Here is a 20297-nt window from a genome sequence, read left to right on the forward strand (position 1 = left end):
CTCACTATGAATTCCAAGAAGTCCATGTTTATGAGTGGTAACCAAATATATGCTACATGACAAAAGTTATGCTGAGATACAATGTATAGGACTAGAAGAAAAATAAAAATATAACTAGAGAAATGTAGGAGAGAAATGTTGTAGTCTTAGAATATTTAAACTTCTGAGGTGGGTGATACATGTGTGTGGAGAGTGAACCAAAAAGATCTCTCAAAATCTTCAGCAATCACAACCCTAAATATTTTAGACATAATAAATTTTTAGTCATACTAAAATTATATACATATGCATATATTCCTAAATTAACAAGCTAACTTTAGATATAAAAATGGCATTAAAATGTAAACACTGCATATATTTTAATTTCTCTCCCAAATGTTTACACGTGTAAGTGTGTGTTGCAGGGATGGGGGAGTCCTTTTCTCCTTATAGATTTGCTAATTTCAGAAAATAAATATCTTCACTCCAGAGAGGTTTAAGGATTATTTTGACAAGATGGGTGCTACAAAGTTTAATTATATAACTAACAAATGTGTCAAAAAGATTTCAAAAAATGTTTAATAGAATCATAACTTATTGCGCTGATATCATTTGATTTTATAGTGTCATGTATAGCTATCAAAAGTCATTTTATTTTTCTGTTGTAAAAAATCAAATTATGTTGGTTACAAAATTACCACTAGATTCTTTGGTATTAATAAATCATAAATATAATAAAAATGTTCGATGTTCCCTTAAACGACATTTTTAATAGTGCTGGTACATCAGCAATATAATGTGATGATAATGTGATGTGCTGAAAAACTAAATTGACAAAAGGAGATTAATTGTAGTCTACGGATTTCAAATCAATATGAACCATGCTTTTTTTTGTTTTTAATGAAATTATATCTACTGAAATAAACTTGGCAAAATTAGAGCAGGAAATCAAAGGGAGATGAGCAAAACTGGCATGGTTACTCCTCCTCTAAGCCATACACGTCCTTTAAAAATTGAAAATAGTTAATGTATTTCGTAGGAATAGGTGATGGCATCCCGAGCCACATATCTTCACATCTCTAGAAGGAAAAAAAAAGTTGGATATAATTAGAACCACATTTCAAAGTGTAGTTTTGTAAATGTAACAATTTTTTTTTTTGTCATTATATAAGCTCTTGGCAAATAGTTTATTTTCGAAGCAGAAATGTCTACTGTCCACTTTTCAATCACGAGGACTCTGTGGTAGACTGGATTCTTATGCTTAATTCTTCATCCCTCCCTGTATTAGAATTATACACCCATGTTCTTTGAGATGGGAGTTTGCAGTGCCTTCCACAGAGTTGATTTTCCTGTCCTTTTAATATGACTGGCTTTGGCCTATGTAATGTTAGCAGACGTAGTACAAACAGAGGTTCTAATGTGCTGGCATGATTTGGCTTGGCCTTCTGTGCCTCTGCCATTGCCATGAGAACATGGCCCAAGATGCTACTGGTCAGAATGCCAGGTAGAGCAAGCTGAGATAGAGCCAAACCCAGCTGACCTCGAAGCCCATGGACAAGAAAAATTAATGTCTGTTGTTACGAACCACTGAAATTTGGGGAGAGGGGTTTGTTTGTTACGCAGCATTATTGTAGTGATAGATCCTTCTATACTTTATTAAGAATTCATTAAAAAAAAAAAAACCCAAACTGCTAGCTATACTGGTTGCTTGGTTACTGTTTCTTCAATCTAACAATGGAAAGAACACTGGCTCATTCACAGCATGCTCTTGGGGATAAGCGACTTTATATAACACTATACATATACATATATACACGCACATATATATATACACATGTATAAATATATATACACATACTTTATATATTATATATGTGATGCATATATGTATATATATTTGCTAATTGCAGAAATAAATACCTTCACTCTGGAGTAGTTTAAGAATTATTTTGATGAGGTAGATTGCAAAAACTTATATTAAAAATTATATAAGTAACAAACATGTGTCAAATAGATTTCAAAAAGTCTTGTATACATAAATCTATACACATGCACATATGTACATGCACACTTCTTGTTTATGCTGCAATAGTCGATTAACATCAACATAGGGAAAATCCGTAACTGTGGCTTCTTATATTTCTTTTGTCAAGATTGTTTTATAAGAGGTGCTATATATTTAATGCTAAATTAGTATCCAGAGTCACAAGGTATCACAGAAACACAGGTAAGAGCTCAATAATTCTATATGATAGAATTGTGGAAGCAACCCAAATTAAGTGATATTTCATTTGGGCCTTATGGGATGAGGAGCAGTTCAGTAGGAGAGTAAAGTGATGTAGGGTGTTCCAGGCATGAGGAACAGCATAAGCAAAGGCCTAAAGACCTAAAAGTATCTTTTCAAGAAAGGGTGAGTATTCCAGTGTGGTTTGGGGCACATAGTACAAAGCAGCAAGAAAGGTGGTTAGAAGGAAAAGATGGGACCAAACTTGGGGGCTTCTGTGCTAGTTTGTACTTTATGTTGTGGTTAGGGAAAGTCAGTGGTGGGTCTCAGCCAGAAAAATCTGATCAGAAATTAAATAACTCATTGGATGTACGAAGAATGAAATGAAGGAGGAAAATCACTTTGGAGTTTACTACAATAATCCTGGGAAAGAACTGACTGTGCCATAACCAGGGCAACTGAAGTTGGGATGAATAAGAGCCACATCTGAAAGATTTTGCTGCAGTAGAACATACAATACCTGGAAAGTGTCTGGTTTGAAGTGGTCATAAAAGAAAGGGGTAGTGTTATGGGTTGAATTGTGTCCTCTCAAAAAGATATGTTGAAGTTCTATTATTGCATAACCTCCAAGTTTCTAGTTTCTAGTTTCTAGTTCAGTGAACATATGGAGGCGCAGGGAATGTGACCCTCCTGGAGAGGACGTGGAAGTTCCTCACCTTTTCCCCATACCTTGCCCTATGCATCTCTTCCATTTGGCTGTTCCTGAGTTATATCCTTTTACAATAAATCAGTAACCTAGTAAGTAAAATGTTTTTCTGAATTCTGTGAGCTGCTCTAGCAAATTAGTCAAACTCAAGGAGGGGGTCATGGGAACCTCCAATCTACAGCCAGTGGTCAGAAGTATAGGTGGACAACCTGGACATGAGAATGGTGTCTGAATCAGGGAGGTAGTCTTGTAGGATTGTACCCTTAACCTGTGGGATTTGAGGCTATCTCCACATAGATAGTGTCAGTATTGAGTTGAATTATAGGACATCCAGCTGGTGTCCAGAATTACTTGATGTGAGGGAAAACCTTACACATTTTAACTGGTACCAGAATTGTAGCCAACTCTCAATTTTCGGGAGATTTTCACAAGTACTAGTTTAAATGAACTAATAGGAATTAAAGTGGAATCCAAAGGAGGGTAGAAAGCAAGAGATAAGACTTAAGAAACTCAGTGAAGGGAGGGGCATCAATAAAGTAGAGATAAAGATATCTTCTTCATAATTTTTGCCTGTGATTGGGTCCATCTAAAAGAATCACATGGCCAATCTCTTTGTTGACATGAGAAATTCCCATACTACCACTGCCTAATTGTTCAAATGTTCTAAACATTACAGAATATTTATGACAACCTGGGCAGTGAGTTAAAATATTCTTTGTCTTCACTGACCTTTGTTTATCCTACACTACAAAATGTGAAGACAACTCCAGATTATATTGTCGTCAGCACACATAAATTTTAAGTGGAAATAACTGCATCACAATTTTACAACAGGAGAGGTCATCCACAGCAGTCCACCACTTCCCCATTCCCGATGAGGATGAGCCTACTTATGTTTCTATAAAACAGCCGCCTTGATGGTACATGTTGGAATCTTAAACATCTTTGTGTAGCAGGCTCTGCCAGTGCCCTTTCTGATTCCCTCACCCTTTCCTCTTGGCACACACCAGCCTGATTTCCAACTGCCAGCACCTGCGTTGCTTTGCCTAAGAGCTTTTCTTTCACCTCCGAGGCCTGCTTTGGCTGCCCCTGTGATATACCACAAGTGCCTTGGAATAAATTATTTCTCCCCATTTCAAGAACAGCCTTCAAACAGTGACTGGTGGGAGTTGATGGATGAATACCACAGCTCATTTGCACTTTGGGTGGGATAACTCTGAGGTACATGCTAGGCAGTGAATCCTTGTGTTTCTCAGTCATCCACACTAGTTACCGGTTTGATAATATGCCCTGTATAAGCTCCTTTTCTTCCATTTCCTACTTCTTCACTCCCTTACTAGTGCTTCTTTCACTTCCCCTCAAAAAACTATTTATACTCAGATCCTTTTCTCCAAGTTGGCTTCTAAAGGAAGCCAAAGACACTATGTAATTTTGCATTTATCAAAACTAATAAAAGGTCTGTGAAAGTCACAGCACAGCTTGAAACAAAGCAATTTCCTGACAAATTGTAGATGGATCCATGTGACTTCCATATAACTCAAGAGACAATGTGTAAATTTAAAAAAAAAATCAATTTAATCTGGATCATAAACAATATGTGCCACATAGCATTTTCTGGAAGAAAGAAGAACTATGAAATGGAGAGTGAAATTCAACAATGATGCAAAATCATGACTCTAAAATGGCTAAGAATCATTGTCTACAAGAGAGCCCATGACATCTTCCAAGCTGGCTCTCACTAGAGCTACTTAAGATGTCAAGCAAGTTGGCAATAAATTACTTGTTCATCAATGGTGACAAAATGTAGCTGCCGATCTGTAGAATCATACACCCTTGAAAGAGGAAGCAAAGATGGCATTGGATGGATGAAAACCCAGTAAATAACAGCTGTCCAGTGAGAATAGCAAAGCTGTGTGTGAGCTCATGGGCCCTGGATTTATTTGCTTTGACATTTTTAAAAGGAAATTTAATTGGATTATGTCTCCTCCTAGTTTAAAATTTTCTACTGCAGTACTGGCCACCAGATGCATGAGGGAAAAAGATTAGGAGCCAATTAAATTCCACACTTCATTGAAACAAGATTATTTTTATTCCTCTCAAATATAAGGCTGATAAGAGTCATTTTAGTGATTTCACCCTGCTACTTCCTTCCACTAATTCAAAAAAGGACATTTCTACAGGAAATATCTGTGAATTTACAGAAAACTCTAGTAGTGTGTATGGAATTGAAATTGTGGTTTTATTGAACTTTCTTCCTTATAATAGGTTAACATTACCTTAGAAATAATCAAATTGAAAAAAATCATAAAACCAGTTAAATTTTAATGAATTAAATTAAAATTAATCTTGGGAAGAAATTTCACAAAGACTTGTTGAGATAATCAAGAGCATTCTGATGACATAAGAAAAGCTCATATGTAAAGCAAAGAGATTTGCTTATATTCTTATCCATTTATGTCTTTACTGTAATAACAATATTTCACATTTGCTTTCCTTTGCCCCAGATCAAGCTTCAATAGAGTTGCCATCTGCGTGAGTATAGCTAAAACACAGGTATAGCTTCTAAACAAGAAATATTTTCTTAGAACTGCATTACAACACAGAACAAAACAAACAAAGACTGAATTACAGGGCAAGTAAAGTTTTCAAGACATGGGTTTTTTTTTTTGTTTTAGTGATACACTTATGCATACAATTCAAGTAGCATCATCCAATCTTTTAAATCAAAGTAGATTTCAGCAGTATTGTTTCCTACCAGGTTATTGCTTTGTGTTAAGTAATTGGTATGTATTAACCAGCTATTTTTTAAATCTAGTGAGAATGATTAATAATATTTTATTTTAAATATTAAATTTAACCGCAAATATTAAAAATAACTGTTTATTGAAGTGTTGGCACCAGCCCCTAATTATATAATCCTTACCTTTAGGAATACCTTTGAGTCTTAGCTTCCTATCTATAAATTGGGAATGACATTCTCACAAGGTTGTTAGGACAATAAAATGTCGCAGATATTCTATCCTCTAAATACCAAAAGGAGATCCTCAACAAGTGGGGTGCCCAAAGATGTATCCCAAAGGGCACCCAACTGACCCCTTCTCCCCACTGTCAAGGCTATATATCATCCTGTTGTAACAGGGGAGATTTAGAGCCAATTGCTAACGCTTCTGCAGTTTAGTGCTTATAAAATAAAGCCACATCCAATTTTTCTCAGAAAGGTCAAAAGATAAGATACTAGTCATATAGTGCAACTTATAAAGTTTTTATAATAAACAATTTAGTGTTATTTTTTAAAGCTTGACTTCTGAGATTGACCAGAGTTGCTCTAAATGGCAGGACCTATTTTGCCAATTTTACAGCTACCATCTGTGAGCAAGCACAATAGAATGGAAATGGGGTCTCTGGGCTGTGACAGTGCCAGGGCAACATGCTGAGACCATGGATAATCACATAATGGAATGAGAGTCAAATTACAGTCCCAGTGGCTCACCATGGGCTGTTGTGGGGGCCAGGCCTCTGGCCAAGGGAGTTCCTGATAATCTAGGCTACAAGCCACAGTCAATAGTCATAGTGGGTGACAAGTCAGCTTATATCCATCCATAGAGGAAAAACTCTCACCAAAGTGCAGCAGGACTAATCAAAGCTGAATTAGCTACAATGACAGTCCTCTTTGTAAATTTTGTTTGTTTGTTCTTAGACCCCAGTACTATTAGCTGAGGCCACCCAGCCATCACAGGTGGGGGCGGGGGGTACATGAGTCCAAGGGACCAGTCCTGACATCCAGTAGATCAAGCCCCAGGAGCTGTTAGTCTGGACCAGGCCTTATACCATGAATGTGGGGCTTATTCACCTGAGCCCAAGGCTATTTTGGTAATAGACTGTGCTGGGTAATTCCCCTCAAGATTTATTTTCTGCTCTGCTCTTTATACTGAGCTCACTGCCCTGAGAGGCCAGCCTCTGTGGATTGCATCACTCCCCAAGCCACCTTGTTCTCTGGCTTCTGGGTGGGTCCAGTCAATGGGAAGCAGCAAGAGATAAGGGTATTAATTCTACTTCCTCTCCCCTTGCTCTCTCCCTGCCTACCCATGGTTTGGCAGTGACCATTCTCCTCTAACTGTTGCCACTGCTCCAACTTCTGCATTGGGCCTCAATAATACCAGTCCCTCTCCCTGCTCCTCCAGACATAGGGTTAGCAAAGGCTTTCCACTCTTGCTAGTCCCTGAGTGCTCCACTGCCCTGACTGATTCCCTTAACCTTACCCACTCCTCTGTCAAAAGACCCTTAATGGAATTTATTCCTGGGATGCAAGGTTGGTTCAATATCCACAAATCAATTAACATGATATAGCACATAAACAAAGTGAAGAATAAAAATCATATGATCATATCAATAAATGCAGAAAAAGCATTTGAAAAAATCCAGCATCCCAATCCTATCTGATCTCAGAAGCTAAGCAGGGTCGGGCCTGGTTAGTACTTGGATGGGAGACCACCTAGGGAGACCTGGTACTGTAGGCATAAAAAAAAAAAAATCCAGCATCCATTTATGATAAAAACTCTCAGCAAAGTGAGAAAAGAGGGGACATATCTCAACATACTAAAGGCCACATATGACAAACCCAGAGCCAATATCATACTCCACAGCAAAAAGCTAGAAGCATTTTCCTTAAGATCAAGTACAAGAAAAGGATGTTCACTTACACAACTTTCATTCAACATAGTATTGGAAGTCCCAGCTACAGCAATCAGACAAAAAAGAAAAAAGAAAAAAAGACATCCAAATTGGAAAAGAAGAAGTAACAGTCATTATTTGCAGATAACATGATACTATATAGAGAATCCTAAAAATTCCGTCAAAAAAAAAAAAAACCCTGTTAGAATTGATCAATGAATTCAGTAAAGTAGCAAAACACAAAATTAATATTCAGAAACTGGCTGCATTTGCATACACTGATAATGAACTATCAAAAAAATTAAGGAAACAATCTCATTTATAATCACATCAAAAAGAAATTAAATTTAAAAACCCTAGAAATAAATTTAACTAAGGAGGTAAAAAAACTTGTACTTGGAAAATCATAAGACACTGAAGAAAGAAACTGAAGAAAATACAAATAAGTGGAAGCATATACTATGCTCATGGATAGGAAGAATTAACATCATTAAAATGTCCATACTACCCAAAGCAATCTATAGATTCAATGCAATCCCTATCAAAATACCAATGGGCTTTTTCACAGAACTAGAACAAATAATTCTAAAATTTATACGGAACCACAAAGAACTTTGAATAGCCACAGCAATCTTGAGAGAGTAGAACAAAATTTGAAGTATGTTACCTGATATCAAACTATACTATAAGGCTACAGTCATCAAAACAGCATGGTATTGACATAAAAACAAATAGAGATTGATGGAACAGAATAGAGAGCCCAGAAATAAATCCATGTCTATATGGTCAATTAACCTATGACAAAGGACACAAGAATATTCAATAAATGGTGCTGGGAAAACTGGACAGTTACATCAAAAAAAAGAAACTAGACCACCTTCTTACATCAGGTACAAAAATAAACTCAAGACTTAAATGTGAGACCCGAAAATGTGAGACCATAAAAATCTAAGAAGAAGACATAGGCAGCAAACTGTCTGACATTGTTCTTAGTAATGTTTTTTTCTGATATATCTCCTCAGGCAAGAGAAACAAAAGAAAAATTAAAAAATGGAACTATATCAAACTAAAAAGATTTTGCACAGCAAAAGAAACCATCAACAAAATGAAGACGACCTACTGAATGGGAGAAGATATTTACCAAAGATACATCCAATAAGGGGTAATATCCAAAAATTTGTGAAGAACTCATACAACTCAACACCAAAAACAAACAAACAAACAAACAAACAAAAACAAATAATCCAATTAAAAAATGGTCAGAAGACCTGAATAGGCATTTCCCCAAAGAGGACATACAGATGGCAAATAGACATATGAAAAGATGCAAACTAAAACCACAGTGAGACTTTCTGTGCCAATAGTGCTCTCACAAACATGGTGAATATTCCTAAAACTCACCAGACTTTCTGTAAAAAATATGGCAAGCACCAACCCCACAAAGTGACACAGTACAAAAAGGGCAAGGACTCTCTATGCACAGAGAAGGTGGCATTATGACAGGAAGCAGAGTGTTTGTGGTGGGCAGACTAAGCCGATTTTCTGCAAAAAGGCTAAAACTACAAGAAGATTGTCTTGGGCTTGAAGTCATTGGGCCCATCTGCAGATTTAAGAGATTGCTGGCTATCCAGAGATGCAAGCATTTTAAACTGGGAGAAGATACAAAGAGAAAGGACCATGTGATTCAGTTCTAAGCTTCATATTTTGTTTTATTATGAAGGCAATAAAATCTTGAGGATATGTTCACTTCAGGGGGAAAAAAAGCACAATGAACTATCACCTCACACCCATCAGAATATCTATCATCAATAAATCAAAAATAATGTGTTGGCCAAGATGTGGAGAAAAGAGAGAATCTCGTGCACTGCTGGTGGGATTGCAAATGGGTGCAGCCACTATAGAAAACAGTATGAAGGTTCCTCAAAAAATTAAAAATAGAACTAACTTATGACCCAGCAATTTTACTTCTGGATATTTATCCAAAGAAACTCAAAACACTAATTTGAACAGATATATGCACCCATCCCTATGTTCCCTGCAGTGCTATTTACAATAGCCTAGATATGGAAGCAACCTAAGTGCCCATCAACAGACAACTGGATGAAGAGGTGGTACATACATACAATGGAATATTACTCAGCCATAAAAAGTGAAATCTGACCATTTGTGACAATATGGATGGAACTAGAAGGTATTATGCTGAGTAAAATAAGTCAGACAGAGAAAGACAGATATAATCTCACTTATATCTCACTTATATGTAGAATCTAAATAACAAAATAAGCAAACAAACAAAAAAGAGACTCATAGATACAGAGAACAAACTGATGGTTGTCAGATGGGAGGGGGATTGTGAGACTGGGTGAAAAAAGTGAAGGGGTTAAGAAGTACAAATTGGTAGTTATAAAATAGTTACTGGGGTGTAAAGTACAACATAGGGAATATAGTCAATAATATTGTAATAACTATGCGTAGTGCCAGGTGGTTACTAGACTAATTGGGGCAATCACTTCACAAGTTATATAAATGTCTACTATGCTATTTATCTGAAACTAATATAAAATAAAAATTTTTTAGGCGAGGCAACCCTTGGTTGACCTCACAATCAGATTGCAAGGACCTTATCAGCTTACAATCCCTTACTTTTTATTTTTTACCCCTACAGCACCTGGTCTTCCTAGGTGGTCTCCCATCCAAGTACTAACCAGGCCCAACCCTGCTTAGCTTCTAAGATCAGATGGGATCAGGCTTGTTAAGAGTGGCATGGCCGTAGACTAAAATAAAATTTAATGTGAAGTATAATTGAAAAATAATTTTAAAAAAGAAATGAAAAAAAGTCCCTTCATTAAATCCATAACCTTGACTCCTTTGAGTATGCTGTGTGTGTTTCCTGCTAGAACCTCACTGGTATATGGACTTTGCCTGATCTATGTCCAGGGCAGGACCGAAGGCTTGGTTGAAGCCGCTGACTGGCCCCTTCTGCTAAAGAATGCTAACTTCAGGATTCCCCAGCACTGTGATCCCTGTTTTGGAGAGACATCCTGAAGCCCTGCCCTTCTAATCCCATGTCTGGTGTACCAGGCCACCCCCCTACTCAGCCTCTGTTGGCCGATCCCCGTGGTCCTGTTCTTTTTTGCCTCCTCTTTGTTCATCCCATGCATTTCAGTTAATCAGGCTAGACTGGGAAGGTGTCCTAAATCTCCACCCCTACCATCTATCCCATCCACTAACACTGATACAAACAGAATTGGTGTTGAAACTAGTACTAAGGCCTGTTCAGCTTTCATCAGCTAGGAAGTCCCTTTCTACTTCTCTGTAAGATCTGCAGTTCAAGGAAGAGATCCTCTTGAGAATAACATTCAGCCTTAGGATTAAAGACATCCAGGTTCTGAATGGCGGCTGGTGCCAGTAACTTCTAGAGAGCTTTTCCTGTCATCTCTGGAACTTCAACTACAGCCAACCTGTCTAGCCCATACACTGAAGAAGAGTGCAGCTGTCTAACCCCTGGCCTCCACACAGGAGCTCATTCCTTGTTCTCAACAGAACTTAAATCTCATCACATCATATTCAGGGCTGGGTGACTTTCACAACCTGGTGGATCTTGTCCTGAGGTCCCACATGTGACTTTTTGGCATGGCAGACTTCCCAAATGTTGACGATCACTAAAGCTCTAAGTGAGAGGTTTTTTCTGCCTTACTGGACCCAATGAATCTATACAACTGGTCCAACTCTCTCATGGCCTCTTCTGACATTACTACTCCCCAATCAATTCTGCCATGGGTATAAGATCAGACAATAACCAAGGAGCAGGGGTAGGAAGGAGGCTGTGCCACATTGCCAAGACCCCAGCTGATACCAAGAAATCAACAAAGGCTTTAAGAATGGTTAGATACCAACCTGTGAATCCCCTTGAGGAAGGTCTTGGTGGCCCAGTTGCTAAGAGTCCCCTTCAAGGACTGCCTCAGCTACAGAGCTGTCTTGGCTACAAAGAGCCTCATTGCCCGACATTATATCTCTTCCTAAACCAACCCACAGGGATAAAGGCCAGGCCATTTTGGCCCAACTCAGGACAATTCTGAAAGGCCATTCTAGCTCCAGGGTTCTCTCTATGGCAGGGGTCTCCAAGCCCTGGGCTGCAGACTGGTACCAGTCCGTGGCCTGTTTAGAATCAGGCTGCACAGCAGGAGGTGAGTGATGAGCCAGTGAGCAAAGATTTATCTGAATTTGCAGCCACTCCCTGGTGCTAGCATCACCACCTCAGCTTCACCTCAGATCATCAGGTATTAGATTCTCATAGGCGCACTGGTCTCTGGTGCCAAAAACTTTGGGGACTGCTGCTCTATGGGCTGGCCAAGGCTATCTTTGGCCTTGCATCACATCTCAACTTGTCCGTCTGACCACTCCTGTGTCCTTCCCCTCCCTTCCCTTCCTTGAGTATTGATCCCAAGGATGCTCCTGAATAAACACTTACACATTAGACTCCATCTGCTTCCTAAGGACCCAATCTGTGACCAGGCTCCAACCCAGAGTATCTCAGGATATATTAGATATTAAAATTGAAACATACCTACATGGTTCAGGAAATACTATACTGTTTACTACTGATTTTACTGTATAAACTATGCAATATTATGTTCAACCTATTCATATTAAATATTTTCACGTGAGCTTACAGACTCACTGGTAACATTTCCAAGCTATCTTATATCTAGTTATGAACCAATAACAAGCTTAGGAGTACTAGAGTGCTGCAGACTCTGGAATCTAGTTAAGCTCTCATTATTGGTTAAATTAATCAGGTAATACTTTATACCTATGTTCTTTTATTTTTAAATGGCTGAAAAGAAATGGCCCCTTCTAAATGTCTCCTACAGCCTGATCCACTTCTAGGCTTGGTCAGCAGAAGTGATAAGAGACCCTAAGAGTAAAGCTCTTCTCACCACAAATAAGTAACAACTGGAAGAGCCTACAGCTGAAGCACAGGCCCTTTTTGATGCTACATTTCTGTCCTGTAACTGTTCTCTTATCTTTAGGAATAGAATCACTAATTTTCGCCTTAAAAGTTAACTGTTCAAGGCCCAGCCCCCTGACTTGAGGAAGACATCTCCATTTTACAAACAATAATACAAGTATTACAAAAATAATACAGGTATTACAAAAATAATGCAGGTATTTACATATATAATATAGGTATTATAAGTGTCTCACGTATATCAACTAAATCTTCACAACTACCCTGATGGAAGTAGTATTCTTTTTTTTTCTATTACAGTTAACATACAATATTATATTAGTTTCAGGTGCACAACACACTGATTAGACATTTATATAACTTATGAAGTGATCACCCCGCTAAATGAAGTACTCATCTGACACCATATATAGTTATTACAATACTACTTACTATATTCCCCATGCTATACTCTACATCTCCATAACGATTTCGTAACTACCAATTTATACCTCTTAAACCCCTTTCCCCTTCACCTAATCCCCACCCTGCAATCTGACAACCATCAACATGCTCTCTGTATCTACGAGCTTGTTTCTATTGTTTGTTTATCATGTTCTCCAGATTCCATATGTGACATTCATCTTTGTCTGACTTGCTTTACTCAGCACAATACCCTCTAGGTCCATCCATGTTGTTGCAGATGGCAAGATTTCATTCTTTCTTATGGCTGAGTAATATTTCATTGTGTGTGTATGTATGTATGTATGTATGTATGTGTGTGTGTGTGTGTATATATATATATATATGTATGTGTGTGTGTGTGTATGTATATGTATCTGTGTGTGTGCATGTATGTGTGTATATATAAATATATGTATAATCACCTCTTCTTTATCCATTCATCCACTGATGGACACCCAAGTAGCCTCCATATCTTGGCTATTGTAAATAATGCTGCAATGAATATATGGACTCACATGTCACTTCAAAGTAGTGTTTAGGGGTTCTTCAGATAAACACCCAGAAGTGGGATAACTGAGTCCTTCTCTTTCTCTTGTTATAGCCTTTGTTTTAAAGTCTATTTTGTCTAGTATAAGTATTGCTACTCCAGCTTTTCTTTGTTTCCATTTTTATGAAACATTTTTTTTTCATCTCTTTACTTTCAGTCTGTGTGTGTCTTTTTGATCTAAAGTGAGTCTCTTGTAGCATATGGAAAGGTCTTGTTTTCTTATTCATCCAGCCATCCTATCTTTTGATTGGAGCATTTAATCCATTTACATTTAAAATAATTGTTGCTAGATATGTAGTTATTGCCATTGTATTATTCACATTTTTTTCTTCTTCTTAAAGAAGTCCCTCTAACACTTCCAGTAACACTGGCTTGGTGGTGATGAACTCTTAGCTTTTTCTTGTCTGGGAAGCTCTTTATCTGTCCTTCTAAATGATAGGTTAAATGTATAGAGTAATCTTGGTTGTAAGTCCTTGTTTTTCCTCACTTTGAGTATTTCCTGCCAATCCCTTCTGACCTGCATGCAAAGTTTCTGTTGAGAAATCAGTTGACAGTTTCATGGGCACTCCCTTGTAGGTAACTGCCTGCTTTTTTATTGCTGCTTTTAAGATTCCCTCTTTGTCTTTAACATTTGGCATTTTAATGACGATGTGTCCTGGTGTGGGTTTCTGTGGGTTCATCTTGTTTGGGACTCTCTGAGCTTCCTGGGCTTGTATGTCTATTTCCTTCACCAGGTTAGTGAATTTTTCAGTCATTATTTCTTGAACAATTCCTTGTTTTCCCTCTTCTTTTTCTGGTACCCTTATGATGCACACATTGGTATGCTTGATGTTGTCCCAGAGGCCCTTTAAACTATCATTTTTTTGGATTCTTCTTTCTTGTTGCTGTTCTGATTGGGTGTTTTCTGCTACTTTGTCTTCTAAATCAGTGATTCGCTCCTCCGCTTAATTTAATTATTGTTAATTCTTCCTAAGGTATTCTTCATTTCAGTTATCACATTCTTCATTTATGATGCTCTTTTTTATGTTTTCTATCTCCACTCTTATGTTTTCTATCACTTTGTTAAAAGTTTCACTCAGTTCATCTACTCTTCCCCTAAATTCATTGAGCATCCTTATATGTGTTTTGAACTCTGCATCTGGTAGATTGCTTGTCTCCATTTTGTTGAGTTCTTTTTCTGGAGCTTTGTTTTGTTCTTTCATGTGGGACATGTTTCTTTGTATCCCCATTTTGGCTGCCTCCCTGTGTTTGTTTATATATATTAGGTAGGGCTGCTATGTTTCCTAATCTTAGTAGAATAGCCTTATGTAGTAGGTGTGCTATAGGTCCCAGTGGCACAGTCTTCCCTGGTCATCTAAGCCAGGTGCTCCAACTATGTCTCCTTGTATGGGCTGTGGGTGCCCTCCTGTAGTAGTTGAGCCTTGATTGCTGTTTGCTTGTCAGTGGGAGGGATTGACCCTCAGGCTGATTGGTTGTGATGACTGGCCATGACCAGTGGAGGAGCTGTTGTGCAGGGGCTGACCCTACAGAGCAAAATTCACTTTAACAGGGCTCTGGTATCTGCCCTGTAAGCCTTTTAGGTATGTAATCCTGAGATGTGATCCTGGGTGGTGCTCTGGCTCAGAGTGAAGCTGGCCACCAAGCATGCCAGCCAGGACCTCCTGGGAGGGCCCAGCCACAGGCCATGTTCAGCTGCAGTCTGTGCCCTGTCTGGGGCCACTTGGCATGAGCCACCAAGTAATCTGCAGATGGCTGCCACCCATGCTGGGCTTGGATGTGCCTCAAGAGCCCAAGCCACAATCCAATGCTGGCTGCTGCTAGTGCCAGGCTTGGGGCTGCTCAGCAAGAGGTACAGGGCATGCCAAGGCCAGATGTTGCTTGTTTACATTTTGTGAACCCTGAGAGATTTTAGGAAAATCTGCAGCATGAGCCAAGATACGCGGTTTGTATGGAAAATCTACTGGAAGTGGCTTGGGTGGGCCCACGAGTTGGCAGGGGCGGGGTCTCAGGGAATCACCAGGGCAGGGTGATTAGTGTTAGCTACATTGATGGAGACTCAGATATGATGCCCACCTGCATCTGTACACCAGGTGCGGGACAGTTCAATAAAGTATCAATAGCTTCTGCCAGTACTTCTGTCAGGAGAAAGTTGCCACTCCAGCCCTCACCCTGAAGCCAGACAACCCAGTTCCTCCCTGTATGTCCCTGGCACTTTTTCAGCAGCTTCCCCAGTGTTGGAGCTCAGAGCAAGGGAGTCTGTCACTGAGAAGTCCATGAGCAGGCCCCTTAAGAGAAACGCCTGCGACTCCCTCAGTTCTCCATTTCACTCAGCCACAATCTCCGCTGGTTTTCATAGCTAGAAGTTGTGGGGACTTTTCTTCCCAGGGAACCCTCGGCTGGGAAGCCTGGTGTGGAGCCTGGACCCCTCACTCTTCTGGAGGGAATCCACAGCCGATATATTTCTCCTGATTCTCAACCGCCACATGCAGGTTGAGAATTTCACATCTCTGCTCCTCCTACCAATCTCACATCTCTGCTCCTCCTACTAGTCTCAAGGTGGCCTCTTCTATATGTCCCCAGTTGTAGGACTTCTGCTCAGCTAGACTTCAGGCAATTCCTAATGATGGCTATTCTGTAGTTTAGTTGTAATTTTGTTGTGGATGTGAGAGGAGGCAAGCACAGCATTTACCTGGTCTGCTATCTTGACTGGAACCCTGGAAGTATTATTCTATCTCCATTTTTGAGATGGAGAAACCTGAAAGGTTGAGTAATTTACACAAAGTCACCCAGTTAGTCAATTGCAGAGCTAAGGATTTAAACTCAGGTTCATGTTCCAGACTTTCTGCTCTACCTGCCTCCCTAAAGCATCTGAAGTCCACAGCTCATTAACTGTCCTAGTTGACAGAGCAGGTAAGAGATGAAATGGGGGAGGTCAAGTTAAAGGGAGAGTGGATCTCTGAACTTCCCATGCATTGATTCCTTTTCCAGTATGGGTGGTGACTGTTTTGTGAGTTCTTAAATCAATTTAATGGATCACAAACAAACTACATTCGAAAGAAAGAAAGAAGTGGGAAGAGGAGAGAAAAGAAAAAGAAGGAAGAAAGGAAGAGAGAAAGGAAAACACAAAAAATCATACTGTACCACATGTAATTAAAATAGTACTGGTTCATGAAACTTTTGTTCCATTGTTTATATGCATGCTGGGTTGCTATGAAAAAATGTCTTTCTTACTGTGGGCTGTAGTATCAAAAGAAATTAAATTTCATTCAAATTCAATAGTCATCAGGAAAATAAAAATTAAAGTAGTAAGACACCACATGTTTTCAGAGGCAAAAATGTAAACACAACTTGAATGCCTATCAGATAGAAATGAATAAATTATTCTATATCCATACTATGCTTAATAAAGAATGGCTTAGGTTTATACATATTAAATTAGAGAAATTTTCCATGATTTATATTCAATAAGAAAAACACCCTGCAGATAAATGCATGTGGCATAATTATACTTCTGTGCAATAAATGATGAAACCCCCAACATAAAGGTATCAAACATTTGGGTGGTGGATGGGGTGGAAGGAAAAAGGAGAGAAGAAGGAAGTAAGGGAAAGAAACAACAAAGGCAGTTGCTAACTAGCAAAAATAAGTACATGTATCTTTGAGAATCCCATGGGAAATAGAGGACATAAGCAAACTGTATAAGTTAAGAAGAGTTTAATAAAGTGACTATTTACAAAATTGTGGGAAATGTTTAAGAAAACCAACAGGAATTCAGTCCCTCAGGAATTGTAGCATCAGGGAACCATTATCATCACCCAGGGCTGAAAGGGCATGTGAGAGTGGTTACTGGAACCTGGAGTGGGTAGCTCTGTGGAGAGAACCTCCAAACAGGCGCTGTGGACTCTGGTAGGAGGAGGTAGGGAAGAAGATGATTTTTTTCTCCCTCTACTCTCCACTCTCCTACTACTGCATCCCATTGGCCAACCCAATTGGAGGACAGAGGGCTCAGGGCCCCACAGATGCAGCCCACAAAGGTCAATTGCCTGGGACTCAGAGCAGGGTAGAGGGGGCTTTAGAAAAATCTTAATGGGACAAATGGATGATATCCAACACAGTATACTATAACAATAAATGAAAAAATGGAATATAAACTCCATCCATCATTTTTTATATGTAAAAATTAGATATTTACATGTAAAAATTAGATATTTACATGGATAAGAATTAAAAGGTTACTAAATGACAGTATCATTTTGTTTTTGTGATGGCATCTTGGATTTTAATTAAACCTAATAATTTCAATAATAATTACATTAAAATATTTTTTTCTTTTTTATTCTCTGCAATGAAAAAAATCCGAGTTAAACTTCTGATTCTACCAGATCCTGTTGTTTCTCTAACTTCCCCATCTTTAGAATGGGAATGATAAAAGTACTCACTTCATAGAGTTGCTATGAGGATTAAATGAACTAATAAATTTTGAGATCTTAGGACAGTACTTGGCACATAGTAAATGCTTTAAGTCTTTACTATTATTATGGTGATGATGGGACGTCAGGTACCTCCTAATGGAGGCGGCTGTCTCCATATCCCCTCTCCAATCTACCCACCATCCAGCCAGAGCAAGCTCCCTTTAAAGTGTATTCCTGATCATGTCACTTTCTTCCTTGGAATTTGTCCATGGTCTCCAGACTCTGCAGCATAATACTCAAACCTCACCCTTGCAGTTATCTCCAGCCTCATTCTTCTCTGCTTTGTGCTTTCATTCCAGCCTCACAATTCTTTCTGTTTCTGCACAAGTGCCATGCTGTCCTCTGTCCCAGAGCTTCTGTTGGGAATGCCTTTTCCATATCATTCTACTTTCCTACCTTCTTCACTCTTACTATTCATCATTGAAACTTCAAGCATCACCTCCCCTGAGAAGACTTCCTGCCCCTGCATAATCAAATTTATAAACAGTTTCTTCATTCCATAACATCTCATGTAGGCTCTATCTCGCCATGTGCCAAATCATGAGTGTATTGAATTCTCAACAGCAATGGTCCCTCAAAGGAAGCAATAATGACCTTTCTCTCTGAACCCCTGCACAGAGCATGGAACATGCTGAGAGTGGATACTTAATCATGATTTGTCTAAGAATAAAATTTATAAATAAATGAGTTAAATAAGTGACCAAACCAGAATTCAACCCCAGCTCTGTTTGACTCCAAAATGCCACCACTTTCTCCCAACCATCTGGAAGTTCTAAAGCTGCCTGACACTTCAGAATAGCTGCATGCCTGAGGGAACTCCCCAAAGACACTAGACCAATTCAGGCCAAAATGATCTGGTTAGCAGTGATGGGGAGGAATAAATGCCTCCTTTCTGGGAGTATCAACCACATGACATTTGCTTTATCAAGGGACTTTCTCAAGAAAATCAATTTCTGGAGCATGTTAAAATATAAACACCACCACCCACCCACCCACTACTTAACAGAAATTAGTCCAAAGAGATTTTAGAGAATTCAGACAATTCCACAACGTTGAGAGCACCATCTGATCATATGAACTTTGTTTTCCCTAACCAATCATTTTTCTACTAAATTTTTATTTCAAATTTGGCTCCACTGTGAAATATGCATCCCCATACTGTACTGTGTGCATAGCCACAGATACACTGGAGAGTCTTGACATATTCACCATTTGAGATTTGCTCTTGTGGCTCATGATAATGTCACCAGAATCCCTTGATAATAGTGTTTATATCTATTTATAACTGTAACCTATTATCCTATCTTCCATATAATTGGATGTGACTAAGACTAAAAAAAAATTCAGCTGCATAAGAAAAGTCATGCTCTTATAGAACAGATGTTCACTCAGCATGGAAAGTGAATTAGCCTTTAACACGAATACCCAGAAATACATAAGCACTCTTTCCAAAAGCACTGGTTAATATTTTACGTGGAAAAATAACTTTAAGATAAAAGATATTAAAAGTACAAGGGAGGTACCACAGCTGGTTTTTAAAATAAGTGTTAATTTTACCTCTTTCAAGGGCGATATTGCTACCAGTTCAGGCATTGGATGTTTTCTCCAGTTCAGGACACAGAAAAATGACTCATAATTGATTTGTTTTTCATTGTCTTCAAACCTGAAAATATAATTGTCATATATGATTTGACTCAATCTGCAAATTTCAGGACCAAAATGTCAGTTTAAATGCTACCATGAAAACATACTATTAGGGGTACTTCAATGAATGATATTTTTCTTATTTATTTTTAGTTTGTATCTGTTTCCAACCCTTCAGAATGTAAACTATTTGCAAGCAGAGATCTCACAAATCTAATTAACCAAAGTATCCCAGCATCTAGATCAATGCTGGCCCTTAGTAGGTGTTCAATAAATATTTGTTGCAGTTGCCACAGAAACAAATTAGTTTATTCAGTAACTAAGACCACTGCTATATTTTGTTAACAATATGTGAAGGTCTTTTAAGTCTAATATGGTTGACACTATATGTCAGTAAAATAAAATGTCCTTATATTTCTTAAATTGCATGCCTTTTAAATCTTTAAGGCAAGCTTAGATTCACTTTGTCTAATATATTTTTAGGAAAAATAAAAGACATCTTTATCATTTATTATGTAGACATTAAAAGGGGTTCTTTAGATCTATACATGCTGTTATAGAAATATATGTTCATGACATACTGTTGAGTGGAAAGGAAGTTATAAAATAGCAAGTAGAGTTATGATCTTACTTTAGGT

The 20297-nt window shown here is 38.4% G+C and overlaps 1 protein-coding gene, 1 non-coding gene and 1 pseudogene across 2 annotated transcripts in view; 1 reads left to right on the forward strand and 2 right to left on the reverse strand.

The window, feature by feature from the left end:
- Nucleotides 1-849: 849 nt before the first annotated feature.
- EFHC2 (EF-hand domain containing 2) overlaps nt 850-20297 on the reverse strand; it is a 168477-nt gene continuing 149029 nt past the window's right edge. The window contains exons 14-15 of the mRNA XM_011380026.2: nt 19573-19678; nt 850-1058 (exon numbers count right to left, since the gene is read on the reverse strand). Of these exons, the coding sequence (XP_011378328.2) occupies nt 957-1058; nt 19573-19678 (208 nt within the window). The 3' untranslated portion in view covers nt 850-956. The remainder of the gene's footprint in view (nt 1059-19572; nt 19679-20297) is intronic.
- Nucleotides 8950-9274, forward strand: LOC105305435 (annotated as a pseudogene).
- Nucleotides 10237-10355, reverse strand: LOC111731611. Its single transcript, XR_002777219.1, has one exon. It is a non-coding gene; the product is annotated as a 5S ribosomal RNA (ribosomal RNA).

This window comes from Pteropus vampyrus, unplaced genomic scaffold (genome assembly GCF_000151845.1).
Source record: "Pteropus vampyrus isolate Shadow unplaced genomic scaffold, Pvam_2.0 Scaffold387, whole genome shotgun sequence".
In the NCBI taxonomy this organism is placed as follows: domain Eukaryota; kingdom Metazoa; phylum Chordata; class Mammalia; order Chiroptera; family Pteropodidae; genus Pteropus; species Pteropus vampyrus.